We start from the raw sequence: 20,280 nt of genomic DNA, 5'->3' as shown, positions 1-20,280 counted from the left end.
GTCTCTAATCATTGCCACTGAGCCGGGGAGCTTTGTTCTAAAAACAGTTTTACTTGGACTGTAGCTCACCACGGCTTTCATCTCTGCGGTGAAACCCAACAACCCAGGGCCTTCTGTTTCTACTTGAGTAGTTCTTGCCAATCTTTGGTCTTGCTGAGGGCAAATTTACATTTCTCTGGAGAAGAATCCTTTACCAAACCACCCAAAGTCTCAGCAGTGTTAGTGAGGAATGGCTTCTCCAAATATGCCAAGTTTATTTCCTTCATCCAATTGCACCTGTTTAAATCAGAAACGAGACACAAGCCTGGGTGAGACTCACTATACAGAACCAGAGGTGGGGTTTCTATTCAAAACGAGTAATTTTTCTGCAGCTGTCTCACATTAAACACTGATCTCATTTTATACACATTCGAAGCATTGCAAAGGGTGAATTCAAAAGCAACAAAAACCACTTCTATTTTCTGCACAACTGCATTGCTAGAGACAGTATTTCCCAAACATTAGGATTAGCTGGGAGATATCTTCAGGAGTAACCACCTCGAGGGCCTGGGTCACAACTGTTTTAGGAAACAAGTACATGGGTATTTTGCATAGCTCCTTACTGTGAAACTCTCTCCCCGGATGATCTGAAATAATATTGACCTAAATAACTGAACAACCCTGTGATTATATCCAGTTACTTAAGTTAGTTGTACAGTTTGGGGTGCACTGTTCTTCACCATTTCAGACTGGAGATTTCAAACCACTGCCATTTCTTTGGTAGCATGTCCCATAACTGGGACTATTCGCTCCAGCTGACTGAGTTGCATTTGAATTTTCCCCATGACATCACGGAGGCGTAGGAGAAAAGCAAAAATAAATCAATGGGAATTTGTCTCCAAATCCTCAATAAATCTGAACTACATTCTGCCAAAGAAAACTAATATCCAGTTGTGTGGCCAACCAGCCTTCAGGAAAGAGAGAAAAAATCTCCATCTCAGAGGGGTGTAAGACATTTTCTGTTTCAGATAGAATGAGATTCTAGGGCAGGTTACATCTGATGACTCAGAATCAGGACCACAGATTTTCCCAGAGCATTGTCCTCTGATCCACTGAAACCTGCTTCACTCAGCGCTCTCTCGTTGTTATTCAGTTGTATTTGCAAAAGTTTTAGCATCATGATAAATTAGCAACAGGATTCTAAACTAGGAAAGATATTGTACTTGGGACATGTCAGTATAGAAAACACAGCTGTGATTTTACATCTGATGGCTCACTGGAGCTGGCTAACTACAAAAAATGCTAATGACACCAGGCCCATGCAGGTTTCTGTTCCCCCCCATCTGGGGCGGGACTCGTACTCCCATGACTCATGGAACAAAGCAGTAGATAGGAAGGCTCTTTGGGGATTCAAGAGCTGCAAAAAGCAAAACCGGACCACTCACCCGGGAGAGCTGAGGCCACAATGAAGGAAATCGCACCGACAGCATAAAGGCCACATGTGGGAATTAGCAACAATATTTAGGTGTTTATGCTGTTTATCTAACTTGTGGATTCCCTGATGATAAATAAGGTGTAAACTCTGATGGAAGCGTTTCCCACACTCGGAGCATCTACAGCAGTGGCCTCCAAACTTTATACGCCTAAGATCACTTTTTGAATGTAAGAGCAACCCAGGATCTACCTTGTCCCTTCCCCTAGGCCCTGCCCCTTCCCCAAAACCCCACACACTCCATCTCCCCTCCCCGCCATTACTCGCTCTCCCCATCCCTCACTCACTTTCACCAAGTTGGGGCAGAGGGTTGGGGTTCAGGAGAGGGTGTGGGCTCTGGGTGAAGGAGGGGGCTCCCGGCTGGGGCAGAGTTTTGGGGTGCAGGAGGGAGTATGGGGTACTGGCTCTGGGAGGGGGCTCAGAGCTGGGGCAGGGGTTTGGGATGTAGGAGGGGGTATGGGGTGCTGGCTCTGGGACGGGGCTGGGGTGCAGCCTCCCACTGGGCAGCACTTACTGAGGATGACAGCACAGGGAGGCTAAGGCAGGCTCCCTGCCTGCCCTGGCCCCTTCCAGAAGGGGCCAACGCACCTCTGTGGCCCCTGGGTGGGTACGGGGGGCACGTGGCTCTGCATGCTGCCCCTTTCTGCAGGCACTACCCTCAAAGCTCCCATTGGCCACAGTTCCCTGTTCATGGCCAGTGGGAGCTTGCAAGCAGGAGCAGGGCACGGAGACCCCTTCCCCACCCCGGAGCCACGCAATCGACAGGTTGGTGCCCACTGGTCTACGGTGTCTATCCCATGTGGATCTTAGATGTCTCCCAAGGTCTGAGTGAAAAATGAAGGTTTTCCGACACCCACAACATTCATAGGGTCTCTCTCCTTGTTAGATTCTCTGATGATTAATAAGAGCTGATCGATCAGCATTCCTGGGGGCTGGCGCCTGTGTGGGTTCTGTGATGTGACTGTCCAGCAAAGGTTTTCCCACACTCGGAGGTTTCTCTCCCGCGTGGATTCTCTGATGTATAATAAAATCTGAGCACTGAGTGAAGATTTCCCCACACTCACAGCATTCATAGGGGGGCACCCCCCTGTGGCTCCTCTGGTGTCTGATAAGGGTTGAACGTCGCGTGAAGGTTTTCCCGCACTCACAGCACCCATAGGGGCTTGCGCCCGTGTGCATTCTCTGATGTCTGATTAGGTGCGAGTGACGATTGAAGGTTTTCCCGCACTCGCAGCACTCATAGGGTCTCTCTCCCGTGTGGATCCTCCGGTGTTCCACAACGTGTGAACGCCGCGGGAAGGTTTTCCCGCACTCGCAGCATTCATAGGGGGGCGCGCTCCTGTGGATTCGCTGATGTTTGATAAGGGTTGAGTGTCGCGTGAAGGTTTTCCCACACTCGCAGCACCGGAAGGGTCTCTCGCCCGTGTGGATCCTCTGATGTCTGATTAGGTGGGAGTGACGACTGAAGGTTTTCCCGCATTCACAGCACTCATAGGGGCGCTCTCCAGTATGGATTCTCCGGTGTTCAATAACGTGCGAGCGCCGCGGGAAGGTTTTCCCGCACTCAGGACACACATTTTTTCTCGCTCCCATCAGGATTCTCTGCTGGGCAGTGGTTTCCTTGAGGTCCTTGTGATTTTCCTCGCAACTGATGGATTTACCCACTTCCTCCTTTGGCTGCCTCTCCTCACGACTCCAGGACATGTTTCCTTGAGTTCTTTGTGATAATCCCCCGCATAGTTCCACGTGCTCAGCATCTTCCTGCTCTGGATTCTGTTCCTTGTTCTCACTCACCATCCCACCATCTCCTGAGACAGACAGAGAAACCTCAGAGGCAGGGAGGGAAAAGGGGATCGGAAACCAAAGTTAAGTGCTGGAGAGAGGGGGGAAAAGATCAGGAAATGAATCCCCCAAACTCTTCCCCAGAGAGGAGAGAGAAGGAGATCAACTCCGCCTCCACATCCCATCCCAGCGCTCAGGATGAAAGGAGGTTGGGAACTGAGCTATTGCAATGTGTTGATACGGATGGGTAGGAAGCCATATGCAATATCTGCTCTGAGGATATGACACCTGCTGGGGGACAATCCTGAACTCAAAGAGCTCTCAAGGGTCCTGGTAGGGAATTCCAGCTGTGTCCTTCAGGCACAGACTATATTTGATTTGGTCTAATAATTCCTCACCTGTGCAAATTCCTCTCAGGAGCTCTCTTTCCTCCAAGCCCTGAAGATGTGAGTCCCACAGCTCTTCTCTTTGTTCCAGCTGGGACATCACCTCAGGTCTGGAAACTGGAGACCCTACTCAGATGAAGGAAAGCAAGTGAAATCACGTGAATTCATGAGACCTTTGTCACAAAGGACATGGCCTTTTTTTAAAACCCCAGTTCATTTTAAAACATTGAAATTCTGGAGCTAAGCAGTATCAGGCACTCTGCCTATAAGGAGATTAATTCTGCTGGCAAACACACAGCCAGACACTCATCAAAGGGGCTCCTAAAACCCGGAGAAAGGAACTCCAAAGGGAAGTCACCTTGGAACTGCTTCTTACCGAGACCAAAAGGGAATGAGACAGTCATAGGGGGAACTGGGACCGGGGAGTATGAGTTTGTGGGGCTCAGCATAGTACAGAATAGGAAGGAGAGGGGATGTCACTGAGTGCCGTACAGTAACTCCTCACTTAACGTTGTAGTGATGTTCCTGAAAAATGCAACTTTAAGCGAATCCAATTTCCCTATAAGAATTAATGTAAAGGGGGGGGGGTTGAGTTCCAGCGAAATTTTTTTCACCAGACAAAAGACTATATTACACACACACACACTATACTCCCCAGAGAATGCCTTACTGCTAAATGATGAATTAGCAATTGGTGGCTCCCTCAGGGGTTAACTCTCACACTCTACAAGGCAGTAGGAACGGAGGGAGGGGAGACTGCACAGCAGACAGAGACAGAGACACACAACCTGTGTGTGGGAGAGAGAGAGAGATGCACAAGTCTCCTTTAAGTATGCTGACCCTGCTCTTAAGTACACTGCCTTGTTAATTTGATCAGTTTGCTGAGACGGCAGCTGCTGCCAGCAAGCTCCCTCCGTCCTGAGCCCTGTCGTGTGTCCCTGCCCTGCTCTATGGAAGATGCGGTAAGCGGGGTGCAGGGGGGAGGGGGACACCCTGACATTAGCGCCTCTCTTCCTCCCCTCCCCTGCCCCACAGCAAGCAGGAGTCTCGGGGAGGAGCTCCAAGGCAGAGGGCAGGAGCCGCATATGGCAGTTGGGGGAGTTGACAGCCTGTGGGGCAGATGCAGCACAGGGAATTTAGGGGAGTGGGGAGCTGATGGGGGAACTGCCAGCTGCAACGGGCTGCTCTTCCTGCAAGCAGTGAACAAAGCAGGCGGCTGCCAAACGACGTTATAAGGGAGCATTGCGCAACCTTAAACGGGCACGTTCCCTAACTGACCAGCAACGTAACAACGAAACAACGTTAACTGGGACGACTTTATGTGAGGAGTTACTGTATGTCAGGGGTGTTAGGGATCAGGGAAGCATATTCTGAGAAGTTGGGGGATATAGTGAGTCAGGTATACCGGAAAAGAGCATGAAAATCCCCCAGCGCATGGTGAAGGGTTTTAGAATGATAGAATCACAGAAACGTAGGGCAGACGGGACTTCAGGAGGTCATTTAATCCAGTCCATGCACTGAGGAAGGAACAAGGAAATCTGGACCATGAAGTATTTGTCTAAACTGTTCTTAAAAGTTTCCAGTGATGGGGATTCCACAACTTCCCTCTGAATCTTATTCCAGACCTTAACTACTCGTGTAGTTACATTTTCCCCTCCTATCTAACCTAAAATCACCCTTGCTGCAGATTAAAATTGAATACGGTCTTTCATAGACTCATAGACTCTAGGACTGGAAAGGACCTCGAGAGGTCATCGAGTCCAGTCCCCTGCCCTCATGGCAGGACCAAATACTGTCTAGACTATCCCTGATAGACATTTATCTAACCTACTCTTAAATATCTCCAGAGATGGAGATTCCACAACCTCCCTAGGCAATCTATTCCAGTGTTTTACTACCCTGACAGTTAGGAACGTTTTCCCTAATGTCCAACCTAAATCTCTCTTGCTGCAGTTTAAGCCCATTGCTTCTTGTTCTATCATTGGAGGCTAAGGTGAACAAGTTTTTTCCCTCCTCCTGATGACACCCTTTTAGATACCTGAAAACTATCATGTCCCCTCTCAGTCTTCTCTTTTCCAAACTAAACAAACCCAATTCCTTCAGCCTTCCTTCATAGGTCATGTTCTCAAGACCTTTAATCATTCTTGTTGCTCTTCTCTGGACCCTCTCCAATTTCTCCACATCTTTCTTGAAATGCGGCGCCCAGAACTGGACACAATACTCCAGTTGAGGCCTAACCAGCGCAGAGTAAAGCGGAAGAATGACTCCTCGTGTCTTGTTTACAACACACCTGTTAATGCATCCCAGAATCACGTTTGCTTTTTTTGCAACAGTTTTGTACCCACTTTATAATAAATTAATCTAGACCCAATTTCCGTAGTTTCCCTATGAGAATGGCATCTGGGCCTGTGTCAAAGGATGTACTAAAATTAAGATATACCAAATCTGCCGCCTCCCTGCAATACCCTAGGCCAGCGGTCGGCAACCTTTCAGAAGTGAGTGCTGAGTCTTCAATTATTCACTTTAATTTAAGGTTTCGCGTGCCGGTCATACATTTTAAGGTTTTTTAGGTTTCTCTCTCTAAGTCTATATATAATATAACTAACACTACTCTTGCAGGTAAAGTAAACAAGGTTTTCAAAATGTTTAAGAAGCTTCATTTAAAATTAAATTAAAATGCTGATCTTAAGCCGCCGGCCTGCTCAGCCCGCTGCTGGTCTGGGGTTCTGTTCACCTAGGCTGGCAGCGGGCTGAGCGGCGCCTGTGGCCAGAACCCTGGCTGACAAGGGGCCAGCAGCCAGACCTCCAGGTTGGCAGCAGGCTGAGCGGGGCCAGCAGCTGGGATCCCAGCTGGTAAGGGAGCCGGCAGCCAGAACCCCAGACTGGCAGCAGGCTGAGTGGGGCCGGGACCCCAAACCAGTGGTGGGCTGAGCAAGACCAGCACCCCAGACCAGCAGCGGGCCAAGCGGCTCAGCCGGCTGCCGGTCTGGGGTTCTGGCTGCTGGCCCCTTGCCGGTTGGGGTCCCAGTCGCCGGCCCTGCTCAGCCCACTGCCAGCCTGGGGTCCCGGCCCTGCACACATAGAGCGGGTACCTACCTTCTCCCTGGTTCTGGCCCATTCTCTTCCTCTCTCTCTCTCTGCTCTGAGCTGAGGGTGGGGGTGCATTGAGCACAGGGCTGGGGGTGAAGGAGCAGGCTAGGGGTTGGGGTGCAGGGTCTGGCCAGGAGCTAGAATGAGGAAGGGGGCTCAGGGTTGGGACAGGAGGTTTGGGTGTGGAGTGCTTACCTGGGCAGTTTCCATTTGGTGCAACAGGTGCAGGTGGGAATGTGAGGGGGTGTGCAGGAACTCCCACTTGGTGCTCAGGGTGGGGGGAGTGCAGGAGTCAGGGCAGGGGGTGTGGGGAAGGATGGGTACATGTGGAGGGTGCAGGAGTCAGGGCAGAGGGCTGGGGCATGTGAGGGGGTATAGGAGTCAGGGCATGGGGTGTGAGGGGGCTGGGTATGTGTGGAGGATGCAGGAATCAGGGCTGGGGTTGTGGGGGGGATGCAGGGGGCTGGGGTGCAAGGGGGGTGCTGGGATCAGGGGGGTGCTCCCAGCCCCCTGCCCTGAGCGGCTCACAGCAGGGGGCTGGAGGGATACGCCCCACTCCTACCCTCCCTCCCCACAGCCCCGCTCCTGCCTCCCTTCCCCACCTCCTTACCGGTCTGAGCAGCGAGGGCGCTGGGGCTGCTCTTCTCCCCTCCCTCGCAAGGGCCATCGGTGGCAGGGAGGGAGAGGAGGTGGGGCTCGACGGAGCATGCTGGAGGAAGAGGCAGGGGAGGGGGAAGCTTGGCTGCCAGTGGAGCCTGCCCTACAGCAGCAGCCAGCAGGACCAAGCTTGCTTCTGCCCAAGCCCCGACCAGAGAGAGCAATAGATGGGGGGCGGAGAAGAGTGGGCTGAGCTGGGCACAATTTTTAATGACACGTTGATACCTGCCGGGATCTGGCTCAGCCCGCTGTCGGGGTTTGGCAGCTGGCTGAGCGGGACCCCGGCAGGCAGCAGCATGCCATTAAAAACCAGCTTGCGTGCCATCTTTGGCACGCGTGCCATAGGCTGCCAACCCCTGCCCTAGACCAATAACGCTGATAAAGAAGGAAATTAGCTTGGTGGCATGATCCGTTCTTGACAAATCCATGCTGCCTATTCCTCATAACGCTCTTATCCTCCAGTTGCTGACAAACTGAATGTTTAACAATCCATTCCAGTATTTTTCCAGCTCTCAGCATTAGGCTGACTGATCTATAACTCCTCTGGTCCTCTTTGTTCTCCTTTTAAAGACAGGTACTGTATTTGTCCTCCCCCGGCCCTCCGGGATCTCACATGTCCTGCAAGAGTTCTCAAAGACAATTGCTACTGGTGCTGAGATTGCCTCAGACAGTTCCTGAAGTAGACAGGACACGCTTGGGGAATTAGATATTATAATTCAATAGCAACAAACTAATTCCTCTGGAAAAGGAGACTATGAAAAGTAAAAATAAGACCGTGTGATCTCAGGAGGGACTGCCTCAAAGATCCAAGGAGCCTGCAGGGAAGAGAGACTGTGGCTGCTGCAGAGAGGGATGGGGAAGTGAGACCCTCCAAGTCCCCAGAAGTTTCATTACCAACCTAGGACATCACCAAGAGGGAAGAAGTCACCTTGTGACTGAGAGGAGTGTAAGGAATTAGAAACGGTGGCTGGGGTCACAGTTTGTAGGGAAGAGGGGGGTGCGTGGGTGTGAACCTTGCTGCAACATTTGCACACACCTAGGATGGATGTGAGTTTCTAACTTCCCCCGAAGGATCTCAGCCACTTGGCATTTATCTCAGCTGGTACAGGGCACCCACTGCCTCTCCGGGGAAGCAGTCTTGAAAAAGTGAACTGTAAAAGTTGGAATTTCAGATCAGTAGGAGCCAAACTGATGAATCAAAGTGATTGAAATGCGCATGTGCAGGCAGACTAAGGCTACGTCTACACTACAGCATAAAATCGAAATTACTAAAACCGGTTTTATAAAACCGATATTATAAAATCGATTTTATGCGTCCACACTAGGGCACATTAATTCGGTGGTGTGCGTCCATGGTCCTAGGCTACCATCGATTTCCGGAGCGGTGCACTCTGGGTAGCTACATGAAAGGAATGAGACCAATAACTTCAATTTCCGTCCACACTAACACTAAATTGATATAGTAATATCGATTTTAGGGTTACTCCTCTCGTTGGGGAGGAGTACAGAAATCGATTCTAAGAGCCCTTAAAATCGATTTAAAGTGCCTTGTAGTGTGGACGGGTACAGAGTTAAATCGATTTAACGCTGTTTAAATCGATTTAACTGTGTAGTGTGGACCAGGCTTAAGGCTCTGTTAACAGCAGGTTTCTTGCAATCAGCTCTCACGGTGTTTGGTTGTCTCTAGGGGACGGGCTGGGGCCATTGCTGAATCTGAGCTACCTTGAATGTGAGCCCCACCATTGATAGCTTTCAGACAATGGGTGTTTTCAGCCTTTTTTTTTTTTTGCATTTTATAGGGGTTCCCTTTGGAAGATTTGCCCTGAGGCCAAAATCTCTGGGGGGAAATAATATTTAAAGTACTCCAATCCAAACACAGGTTTTCACTTGGCCTACACTTGGAAGTTTTGCTATCACAGCACCTATGTGAAAAATCAAGTCAGTAACGGAAGTGGGGGAGGAGATGACACCCTGCTTGCGGTCTCCCCTGTTACACGTGTAAGCACAATGAATGGTATAAAATTGGCGAATGAATGTCCTGAAAAAGCCTTCCTTTCAGCAACGCAATGGCGCCATACTGAAGACGACAACGATGTGTAACTGAAATAGCTACGTCAGCAAAAGCCTGTTACGGTGGCAAAAAAAGTCAATTTAAAAAAAAAAATCAAGGTAATGAAATGTTCATAAGCCATATTAATGCAGTTCAGGTTGCCCAGTGCTGTGTTCGTGCCTGTTATTTACTATGAATGCTTTTAGTTCTTTCTGTATATTTGATTTATTTAAATATTAACTCCTCTTTAGAATCTTTCCCTTCAGCAAAGAGTGTGTCTGAATTCGAAGGCCCAGAACACTGTTCAGGAATTGTATCTATTATGCTGCATTTTAACCATCTCGGGCGCCTTCGTGTCTACACAAGTCCAGATGTTCGTGGAAACCATCTCCTTAACATATATCTACAATGCTGACATAAGCACGTATAGACTTGGGACACTAACAAGGGTTGCGTGCTACAGCAGATGTTTCCTGTTGGGAAATCAACAGCGAAGAATGACTGTGGGGATAAGAAGGACCCACTGAGAGAGATTATCTGGTCAGACTAACAGTTCTTCAAGCTGTAAATAATCATGGCGTCACACATAAATCAGGTAAACCGAGAAATGACACCAGAACATATGTTTCTGGGAGAATATTCCTGGCAACGAGGTTTCCTTTGTTTGAAACCCTATCTAATGATACTGATATGGGAACTGAGTTGGGAAGGAATAAAAACTGCTCCTCCCCTCCAAATTCAGGAGAGACACAGATCCATGCTCTTGGCGTGACAACAATGTAACGTAATGTACCTAGTTCTGTCTGTGCTGCTGTACTGATCTCTAAGATTAAATCATTCCAATCGAGCTTGTTATTTCGACAATCTTGAGTCATTAACTCAGACATGCAGCAGCTGCTTCATGCCTTTCACTCTATGGACAGGGATAAACCAACCTCTAAAACCAGGAAATGAAAAGTTGAAGCCCACAACACCTTTGCAACAATCTTAACTTTGCCCCGAGCCCCTACCCTGGAGCTGGGAACAGTTCAGTCAGGTTGGTGCAAAGGTAAACAAACTATCAAGGGAAGTGGAGGATTCTCCATCTCCTGAAGTCTTCAGGTCCAGACCGGATGCCTATCTGGAAGATGATTTAGTTCAGCACAAGATATTCAGCTCTGTACAGCAGTAACTGGATGAAATTCTATGGCCTGTTGTACAGGAGGTCTGATTAGGTGACCTAATAGTCCCTCCTGGCCTTTTAATCTATGAATCAATAATATCTAAGAAGAAGGACCAAGAAAACGTGTCATTGTTTGCGTTGTGTTCCACAGACTGGAATGCCAGCATTTATCTGCAGGCCCTCCAGCTGTGTGCAATGTGTCAGCTGTAGCTGTAACTGGATGGGGGAGGGAATAGTTGGAGCAGTGTTGTAGGTTGTGCCAGTGACTGTGCACAAGGGTGTGTTCTTGCCGGGGGATTGTCAGCACTCTGGTGCCGTACATCTCAGTTGCTTACAGGGTTCAGTGAGGGGTAAGTGAAGGCAATGACTCAGAAATCATCCTTGGGGGAGGGAGGGAGATAAAGGGGTGGCAACATTTTGTAAGTCTGAGCTGGTTTGTGTGAACTAGGCTCAGTGTTTGAGTGTTGGCCAGGGGTCGGCAACTTCTGTTCTGTATGCCTGACCTAAACCCACGTTTGCCTTAGCCAAGAGAAGACGTTGGACTTTGTGCTGTGTGCTCTGCTCCCAAAGTGTTCTCTAGCATGGGAGGGCAGAGCGCTAGGGTTTGTGTCACTGCCATGTCGGGGTGATGCTGAAACAGGGCAGAGCAGAGGTGGCATTGTGGGATGATGTGACCCTTCACCCTGCATTTCCCCTTATAAGAACTGAGGGGACAGGACTCCTTACCCAGCGAGGTCACATTCTCATAGTTCTCCTGCATGACATCCCAGCAGAGGACTCTCTGAGTGGAGTCCAGCAGAGCCCACTCGTCCCTGGTGAAATACACAGCCACCTCCTCGAAGGTCACCGGCCTCTGAAAGAGCAAGAGGCCAACACTCAGGACCTGCTGCCCCACTCACAGCCCCACAATTCACAGGGGCGCAGGGCCAATCAAATGGAAGCTCTGGGAGTTTCACAGTTAGCAGAGTCCCATCCGCACCCCTCACAGAGCAGCCAGGAGGCATCAGGGTGAGAGGAGAAAGAGAGAGACCCTTGTGCCTCCCCTCTCCCTGCTGGGGTAGGACATTCTCATGCCTCACAGGCGGATATAGGACATGGAGCCCCCAGCAGTGCCCAGGGACAGCTCCCTGGTGGGAATCCAAACTCCCTTCTCATTGCTAGCAGCTGGTGTGAAGGGATGGGGCACCTCCTCTAAGCCCCTTTGTATCTCACAGCAGCCCCTGGTTAGTGGGTTCTGCCTGCAGCACTGGCAGTCTGGTAATTTCTCCAGCTCTGCCCGACGCGGTGTTTCCTGTCACTGAAATAGGGCAGTTTCCTCTCCCAACCTCCATGGGTCTGTTCCTAGAATCTAAACCCCAGCACACAAGTCCTAGCAGGTCTGTCACAACCTGTCCCCCTCCTTTCCTCCACCCTGTGGATTTCCTGCCCCCGTCCCACCTCCAGACTAAACTCCCACCTCCTCTGTGTTTACTGCCCCTGTCGGTGCAGAGGGAACCCCCCAGCAACTCCCTGATAATCCCTACCTGAGCCAGCTCCTCGGCCGTGGGAGGCTGGGCCCATCCGGAGGGAAGGGTGGATGTCGTTCTGCAGCCTGTCAGTTTGTGCAGATAACAGTCTCAGGGAACCATGCTGGTGCTCATTTTAAAAAAAAACTTTTCTATACAGGTTCTTATATGGTGTTCACCACGGTAGTATCTGAGCACCTTCTGGTAGTGCGTGAAGCAACATGTCAGGGTGAGGAGGGGGATTGGAGAGATTTCAGAACCAGCTTTAGTGCATTTCACAGCACATCCCCCAGGCTCTTTCCCTGCAGCGAAATGTTCTAGACTCTCCTACTGGCAAAACACGCAGTCGCTTTATTGCCGGGCAGACCCGACCCTTCCCACCAGGGCTAAACCCACTGAGATCCTTTAACACCCGACGTGGTCCCTGAGGGCAGCACATCCCCCGGCAGGGTGGGATCTAGGCAGAGGTAGAGACTGGATAAAATCTGTCCAGCGTTGAGACAGGAACTGGAGCTGAACAGGTCTGGGAGCTTGTGACCTCTCTTCCCACTTATTTCTCCTCAGTTCTCTCTCCCTCCCTCCGGCTGGGGGACTTGGTTCCTGTCTATTCATGGAGGCCTTCGCCATCCTACTAGTGCCAATGTCATTCTGGATCCAATCTTTGTGCTTCATCCTCAACTCTGCTAGCCACCGAAGGGGTTTCAGTCTCTCTGGCTGTGACAGATACAGCAGGGAAAGGGTCACTGGGCACAGCTGCAAGCCGGGATTCTGAATACGGAGAGATTTTAGAAATGGGGGTTTTATGGCAATGAATCGTTCCTTGGCTCGGTCCGTATCCCAAGAAATGCCCTCTTCCCTTTCAGAGCCAACAGGGATAGAAGACAATGAGGGAGCTAGTCCGTGTTTCTCAAGCAGTGGTTTGCTACCCCAGGTGACTCACGACAGGCATTAAGAGGGGTCGTGAGATACGACCAGTTTTGTTATGAGCTAAAGCAACGCAAGTCTCACTCTCCCACTTTTATCTTTCAAGGTCAACAGTTCTGTCAGCCTCTTGAAACAGCCGTCCAAGTTATAGAGGCTCAGTCTTGAGACACATTTTATTCTTCCTTTCCCCCCCCCCTCAAAACCTGACTTCAAATAAGGGGTCACCAGTGTGAAAAGTGGGAGACACTCTGACATGCATTCTTAGCAGCTCCCTTCTCACTCACAATGATCCCAAATACAATCTACGGCTCTCCTCTCCTTGACAGCCAGTCTGGACACAGGAGATCAGCCCCATCTCTCATTCAGGGCCAGGGTCTATTCAGGGTACAGCTGGGCTCCCCCCATCCTCACTCCAGAGACTCCGCTGCCCCCACGTGGCCATGTTCAGTCACTCATTAAAGCAGTCAGACTGTCCAGGGTATGGATGTTTTATTCTTATCTCACCTATATCACACCTTTCAAGTGTGGTTGTTCCTTTTCCCAAAGGGAAACACCCCCCTGAGATCAGGATTCACTCCCCATTTGACGTCACAGCAGGAGTGAATCAGTCATGGGGCTCACCCAGCTTCACATTGGGACTGGAGGCAGCACCCCCCTGTCGCTAACATGGTTATTGGTCTGAAATCTCCCCAGGACCCATCAGAGACAGACACGTACCTGTGTCACTCCCCAGCTCCAGTCGCAGCATCTCTAGAGAAGGAGAGGACGGGAGAGGTGAGAATTCAGGGGAGGTTCCCATTGGTTATTAATGTAATCACTGTTCAGTATGAGATGGCAACACAGCCCGAGGTGGATGATGCAGCCGCTACTCCCATGGGGAAGGGCGACTCGCTGAGCTGGGCTGTGAGATGGAGTCAGTAACAGAGTCCCCGACTCCTCCCCAGGTCCAGGGCTGCTCTAGCTAGTGGGGAGACAACCCCCCGATTCCAATTCACCTTTGAATTCCAGCAGCATCTGCTGCAGCATGGCGCTTTTCAGAGAGAAATGGCTGAGTCTCTTCTCCAGCTCCGCAAACCCCGGATCTGGCTTCTGAAACATCCCGTCCGCCCTGCTGGGGAAAGGAGGAGGGGTGAGAAATGGGCCCGATCCCCAATCCCAGCAACCCCCAAACTCCAGGAAACCTGGATCTGCGCTTTGTAGCCTGAGGTGATCATGGTTATGGTGAGTCACCTGCCCTCAGCCCTCCTGTGCTCTCCACAGAGATGGGACATGAGGAAGAGAGGTTTTGGAGCTTTCTCTGGGACACTGGTTCTGTAGGGTGCTGAGCCACCCCCTGTGCTGGGTTACTCCGTTCTGTAGGGTGCTGAGCCACCCCCTGTGCTGGGTTACTCCGGTAACAAGGGGCATCGGCAGTGGGGAAAGGAAGGAGACATGGACCAAAGAGTGGGCATGTCTCACATGCTCACTGTGGCCCAGACAGAGCCCAGGTGTTCAGCAGGGAATGAGCCTGGGCCCTTTAATGCCAAAAGCCCAGAGCCCTTCATCTGAAGCCGTAACTCTGGGGTGTCCAACTCATTTGGCAGAGAGGGACGTATGATGGTCAGTGGGCCAGGGCATCAATTTCTGACTCCGTCCACGGCTCCATTCAGAGCAGGGCACTCGCTGCTCTCAGTGGGACACCCAGGCAGAGATGTCAAGGGGAGAGTCTGCCCTTTGGAGAGGAAATCAGCTTTTCATTTTTATTAAGTCCTTTATGGTCAGTGTCACTCCGTGGGGAAAATAGCCCCCTCCCAAACCTGCTCGGGCTCCTGCTGTTTCTGCTCTTTCTTTCCTTTCCACCCTCCTTTCTCCAGCTCTTCTTTGTTTCGTCTCCCCACTGTTCTCCCCTCCCTACAGAAAACCCCTATTCCCACCCCCAAAGGCTTCACTCCGACCCCCTGCCCATTCCACCAGTGACCGGCCATGGAATATTGAACATTGACATTAAAGTGTTGTCATTTCAGCTGACCCTCGAATGAGATGAACGGAGGACAGGGGAGTTCACACCCCTCTGAGCCGTGCCTTCAGGCTGCTGGCAGACACACAAAGACAACAGTGGCCACGTCTGCATTTGGGAGGGTTTCTTTGCAACCATGAGCCCTAGAAATTTACGAAACCACTGAAAGCTGAGATTCTGCACAGTGTGGATACGTGAGGTGGCCAGATAAATACGTCCGACAGGCTGGGTCTGGCCCATATGTCTGACAGCCCTGGTGGGACCTCATTAGCTGTCAGAGTAACAGGCTTTTCCCCCTTGTGAGGCATCACCCGGGGAGACGTGATCACAGGCACCAAGCCAGCAGATCACACTGCAGGGGCAGGGGAAAGCACCGTATTTAGTGCAGTTTCCAAGCTCAACTGAGCATGAGGGGAAGTGAAATGGAGCCGGGGACTCACCTGCTCTCAGCGCTCCCGGCACCCTGGAGAGGGAGAGAAAGAAGAGGCAGTTGGGGGAGTGTCCCAGGCAGAGGAGCCAACATTGGAGTCTCTGGTGTTTGGGGCATTTCAGACACTTGGGGGCATGTTCAGAGAGCAGCTGCCGCCCCCCAGGAATCTCTGCTGGGACGTCATCATCGGGGAAAATTTCTGACCAAGCACTTTACAGGAAGGAAATATTCATCTGCCTTGAGAGTGAAATGCCCACTAGTGCTGAGAGCCCCGCAAGCTCCTACCCCATTAAACCCATTCAATGGGGTGACAAGGGGCCTTAGGGCTGGCTTGCAGCCTCGGCATGGCAGGGAGGGGATGTCACCCTCCAGCCCAAATGCAGTTAGACATTGGCACGGCATTTACTATGTCACTCGATCAGGGCTCTGCCCCTCCCTGTGTCTCACTTTCCCCATTTGTAACACAGAGACAGTGCCCTGACCCTGCTTCGTAAAGTGCTTTGGGGACTAGGGCTCAGAACAGGGGTGGGCAATAATTTTCGCAGCGGGGCCACTCCATGAATTTTGGTAAGTTGTCATGGGCTGCACATTTCTACTGTATTAATGGAGGGGGTGTGGGGCCTGGGAGTTTGGTGCAGGAGGGAGCTCTGGGTTGGTACAGAGTGTTGGGGTGCTGGAGAGGGTGTGAGGGGTGTGGGCTCGGGGAGGGAGTTTGGTGAAGGAGGGGGCTCTGACCTGGGGCAGGGGATTAGGGTGCAGGAGGGGGTGCGGGGTCTGGGAGGGAGTTTGGGTGCAGGAGGGGTTCTGACCTGGGGCAGGGGATTAGGGTGCAGGAGGGGGTGTAGGGTCTGGGAGGGAGTTTGGGTGCAGGAGGGGTTCTGACCTGGGGCAGGGGATTAGGGTGCAGGAGGGGATGCGGGGTCTGGGAGGGAGTTTGGGTGCAAGAGGGGTTCTGACCTGGGGCAGGGGATTAGGGTGCAGGAGGGGGGTGCGGGGTCTGGGAGGGAGTTTGGGTGCAGGAGGGGTTCTGACCTGGGGCAGGGGATTAGGGTGCAGGAGGGGGTGCAGGGTCTGGAAGGGAGTTTGGGTGCAGGAGGGGTTCTGACCTGGGGCAGGGGATTAGGGTGCAAGAGGGGGTGCGGAGTCTGGGAGGGAGTTTGGGTGCAGGAGGGGTTCTGACCTGGGGCAGGGGGTTGGGGTGCGGGAGGTGTGAGGTGCAGGCTGCCTGTTGGCCTGCTGTGGCCCCACGCCACTCCCGGAAGCACCGCCGCTGCAGCTCCCATTGGCCGGTGCTGGGGGCGGGGGCCGGCCACTTCCGGGAGCAGCATGGGGCCATGGCAGGCAGGCAGGCAGCCTGCCTGAGTGCCCCACTGCGCCGTGGGACTTTTAGCAGCCCAGAGATCGCGAGGAGGCAGCCAAAGGGCCTGGCAGGCCAGAGAAAAATGAGAGACAGGCTGGGTCTGGCCCGCAGGCCGTATTTTGCCCACCCCGGCTCAAAAGTGCCTATAGAAACACTGCGTAGGATCATTGCAATGACCTGCAGGGGTTGGCTCAGCGGCTGCTGCCCCTTCTCTCCTCCCCTCTCGCTGAGCAGGGAAATCTCCCACGACAGGCTGCAGACGCCCTCATCCCTTCTCTGGACAATGGCTCTCTCTAGCTCCTCCAGCCGGGACAGCAGCCGCTGCTCCTGCTCCTCCAGAAACCCACGCAGCTCCTGCCACTCCCCGACGATCTTCTGCCTCTCGGCTTCCGTCTGTTTCTGCGATCACAGGGACAGGGCGGCTCGGTAACAGCGGAGAACCATAAATGCACCTCCCGGCGGGTGGGGGAGTTACTTACCAGAGCACAGGATCTCTTGCACTGAGGGATGGGAAGGTTATTTACCCCAGGGAGGGAGGAGGGATCAGGGTAGGGGTGAGCTGTACATCGCTCACAGGGGGGGATTTTTCTCCCCCAAACCTCATCAGATTGCCCTGGGCCAAACCCTCCATCTCTGCAGCCCAGAGTTCCTCTCCTTCCCCTCCCCGCCCCGCCGCAGCTATAAAGGATCCCCGGTCACTGTAACACGCAGACAGCCTGCGGGCAGGTCTCTGGGCTAACACAGAGACTGACCCTCTCCTGCCCAGCAGCCTCCTGCACCCTGAGGGCATCATGTCACCCACGTGTCAGACCCTGCCCTCTCCCTGGGCTCCAGTGGGGATGGTTCCCTGGCTGAGGCTGGCAGGCTGGGCCCTGCATTCACCGTCACTCAGGGCACTGTGATCCCAGGCAAACCTGAGGGGCAGGGGTCTCTGAGCACCTACCAGCAGCTCCTGGCTTTGCTGCTGCTCCTCGGCTTTGGCTGCTTCTCTCTCTTTTCCCAGAGGGGCCAGATGCTCTCGTGGGGGCTCCTGGAAGAAGAGGGGGAGGGGGTTAGAAACTGCTGCAAACGACCTCACAACTGCTAGATTTCAAGGCCTGAGGGGCTGGTGAAAAGGGGACCAGGTTTCCCTGGGAAAACACAGGACCCCTTGGAGAAGTGACAGGGGTGCAGCCTAACTCCCCTAGCTCCCAATGTTCCCCGTGCCCACCACCTCCCAAGCAACCAACTTCAGACATTGCCCCCAACTTCCCCCGGCGGTCCTCTGGCCCCACCCACAGCCCTCACCATTAACATCAGTGCCGGATCTGGGCATGGACCCCTGCAGTCAAATAGCCCCAATCCCAAGCTCTGCCCCCCTCACAGATACCCCCAAAGCTCCCAGCTCTGTCCCCCCCCCACGGACACCCCCCAAACTCCCAGCTCTGCCCCCCCAAGGGCACCCCCCAAAAACCCCAGCTCTGCCCCCCACTGATGCCCCCAAACTCTCAGCTCTTCCCCCCCACTGACACCCCCAAAGCCCCCAGCTCTGTCCCCCCACTGACACCCCCAAAACCCCCAGCTCTGCCCCCCACGACACCCCCCAAATCCCCAGCTCCAAACAAACTCACGACCCCCAGCCCCAGCCCTGATACCCCTCCCCCCGGCTCTGACCCCCCCCCAGCGCACCCCAAACTCCCAGCTCCCAGCAGCCCCACAGGCCCCACCCCCAGCCGCTCTGACACCCCAGATCCCCACCCCCCCCGGCTCCCGGGCCCAGCCCGGGCTCCGAGCTCTGCAGCTGAGCCCCGCTCCGGCCCCACCCGGGACACTCGCCCCCACGCAGCCCCGGGCAGCCCCGCTCCGGCCGGGGGGAGCTCGGGGGACCCCCCCCGGGCAGGGGGCGAACCAGGCAGACGGGCCCGGCCCCTCCCGGCAGGAGCGTGTCCGCCCCACGCGTGTCCCGGGCCCCACCGGGCTGCAGGGCTGGAGCAGCCCCCGCGCTGCGCTCCCGGCCCCGGCCATGGCCCCGCTGCAAAGCGCCGCGAGTGCGCGGGGCCGCGACAGGAAGGGGCGGCCCCGGCCCGGCCCCTCGCGGGGGGTTTGTGACACGCGGAGACTCGGGCTCCGCCGGGGACCCCCCCCCGCTCCCCGCGGGGGGGGATTCCTGCCCCCCCCAGCTCTGAGCCGGGGGCGGGGACAAGGGGGGGCGCTGAGAGCCAGGAACCAACCCACAGCCCGGGGTGTGATGGAAACCGCGTCCGGGGGGGGGCCTGGGGGAGGCACGGGGGGGGCAGCAGGCGGGGCTGGGGGGGACGCTCTGGGGAAGGGGCGCTGGGGTGGTGGGCCGGGCTGGGGGATGCTACGGGGGGGCAGAGCTGGGGGGGACGCTCTGGGGAAGGGGCGCAGGGGTGGTGGGCCGGGCTGGGGGATGCTACGGGGGGGCAGAGCTGGGGGGGACACTCTGGGGAAGGGGCGCTGGGGTGGTGGGCCGGGCTGGGGGATGCTACGGGGGGGCAGAGCTGGGGGGGACGCTCTGGGGAAGGGGCGCAGGGGTGGTGGGCCGGGCTGGGGGATGCTACGGGGGGGCAGCAGGCGGGGCTGGGGGGGACGCTCTGGGGAAGGAGTGCGGGGGTGGTGGGCCAGGCTGGGGGATGCTACGGGGGGGGCAGCAGGCGGGGCTGGGGGGGACGCTCTGGGGAAGGGGCGTGGGGGAGGTGGGCCGGGCCTGGGCAATGCTCCGGGGGAGGCACGGGGGGGCAGCAGGTGGAGCTGGGGGGGACGCTCTGGGGAAAGGGCCCTGGGGTGGTGGGCTGGGCCTGGGGGAGGCACGGGGGGGCAGCAGGCGGGGCTGGGGGGACGCTCTGGGGAAGGGGTGTGGGGGGGTGGGCCGGGCCTGGGCAATGCTCTGGGGGAGGCATGGGGGGGGCAGCAGGTGGAGCTGGGGGGGTCACTGGGGAAGGGGCCTGGGGAATGCTCCGGGGGAGGTGGGCAGGGCTAGCAGGTGGAGCTGGGGGGGACGCTCTGGGGAAGGGGCGCAGGGGTGGCGGGGCGGGCCTAGGGGAAGCACCGGGGGGGGGCAGCAGGCGGAGCTGTGGGGGATGCTCTGGGGAAGGGGAAGGGGGCGGCGGGCCGGGCCTGGGGGATGCTCTGGGAGAGGCACGAGAGGGGGTAGCAGGCGTGTCTGGGGGGGACACTCTGGGGAAGGGGCATGGGGGTGGCGGGCCAGGCCTGGGGGATGCTATGGGGTGGGAGCGCAGCAGGCGGAGCTGGGGGGGACGCTCTGGGGAAGGGGTGTGAGGGGTGGTGGGCCGGGCCTGGGGGATGCTCCGAGGGAGGCACGGGGGGCAGCAGGTGGAGCTGCGGGGGACGCTCTGGGGAAGGGGTGTGAGAGGTGGCGGGCTGGGCCTGGGGGATGCTCCAGGGGAGGCATGGGGGGGCAACAGGCGGAGCTGGGTGGGACGCTCTGGGGAAGGGGTGCAGGGGCG

General features: G+C 54.8%; 1 protein-coding gene across 1 annotated transcript; it reads right to left on the bottom strand.

The window, feature by feature from the left end:
- Positions 1 to 217: 217 nt before the first annotated feature.
- On the bottom strand, positions 218 to 18,831 carry LOC127039370 (zinc finger protein 436-like). Its single transcript, XM_050932953.1, has 10 exons — positions 18,767 to 18,831; positions 17,757 to 17,843; positions 16,991 to 17,212; positions 15,464 to 15,486; positions 14,023 to 14,138; positions 13,745 to 13,777; positions 12,122 to 12,189; positions 11,325 to 11,451; positions 3,652 to 3,765; positions 218 to 3,279 (listed from the first exon to the last, which is right to left on the bottom strand). Exons 1-10 carry the CDS (start codon positions 18,815 to 18,817, stop codon positions 2,354 to 2,356), a joined length of 1,767 nt encoding a protein of 588 aa, XP_050788910.1. The 5' UTR covers positions 18,818 to 18,831; the 3' UTR covers positions 218 to 2,353.
- Between the last annotated feature and the right edge of the window lie 1,449 nt (positions 18,832 to 20,280).

Source organism: Gopherus flavomarginatus, chromosome 23 (assembly GCF_025201925.1).
Source record: "Gopherus flavomarginatus isolate rGopFla2 chromosome 23, rGopFla2.mat.asm, whole genome shotgun sequence".
Taxonomy (NCBI): Eukaryota; Metazoa; Chordata; order Testudines; family Testudinidae; genus Gopherus; species Gopherus flavomarginatus.
This window is presented reverse-complemented; position numbering and strand designations above follow the sequence as displayed.

Bases quoted from the DNA above. Each gene is read 5' to 3' on its own strand.
- LOC127039370 (XM_050932953.1), bottom strand. From the start codon at position 18,817: ATGGCCGGGGCCGGGAGCGCAGCGCGGGGGCTGCTCCAGCCCTGCAGC. The intron at 13,778-14,022 runs GTGAATTGGAAT...CTCCTTCTCTAG, and splicing joins GATGCTGCTGGAATTCAAAG to AGATGCTGCGACTGGAGCTG. The intron at 3,766-11,324 runs GTAAGGAGTCCT...TCATCTGAGTAG, and splicing joins TGAGAATGTGACCTCGCTGG to GGTCTCCAGTTTCCAGACCT.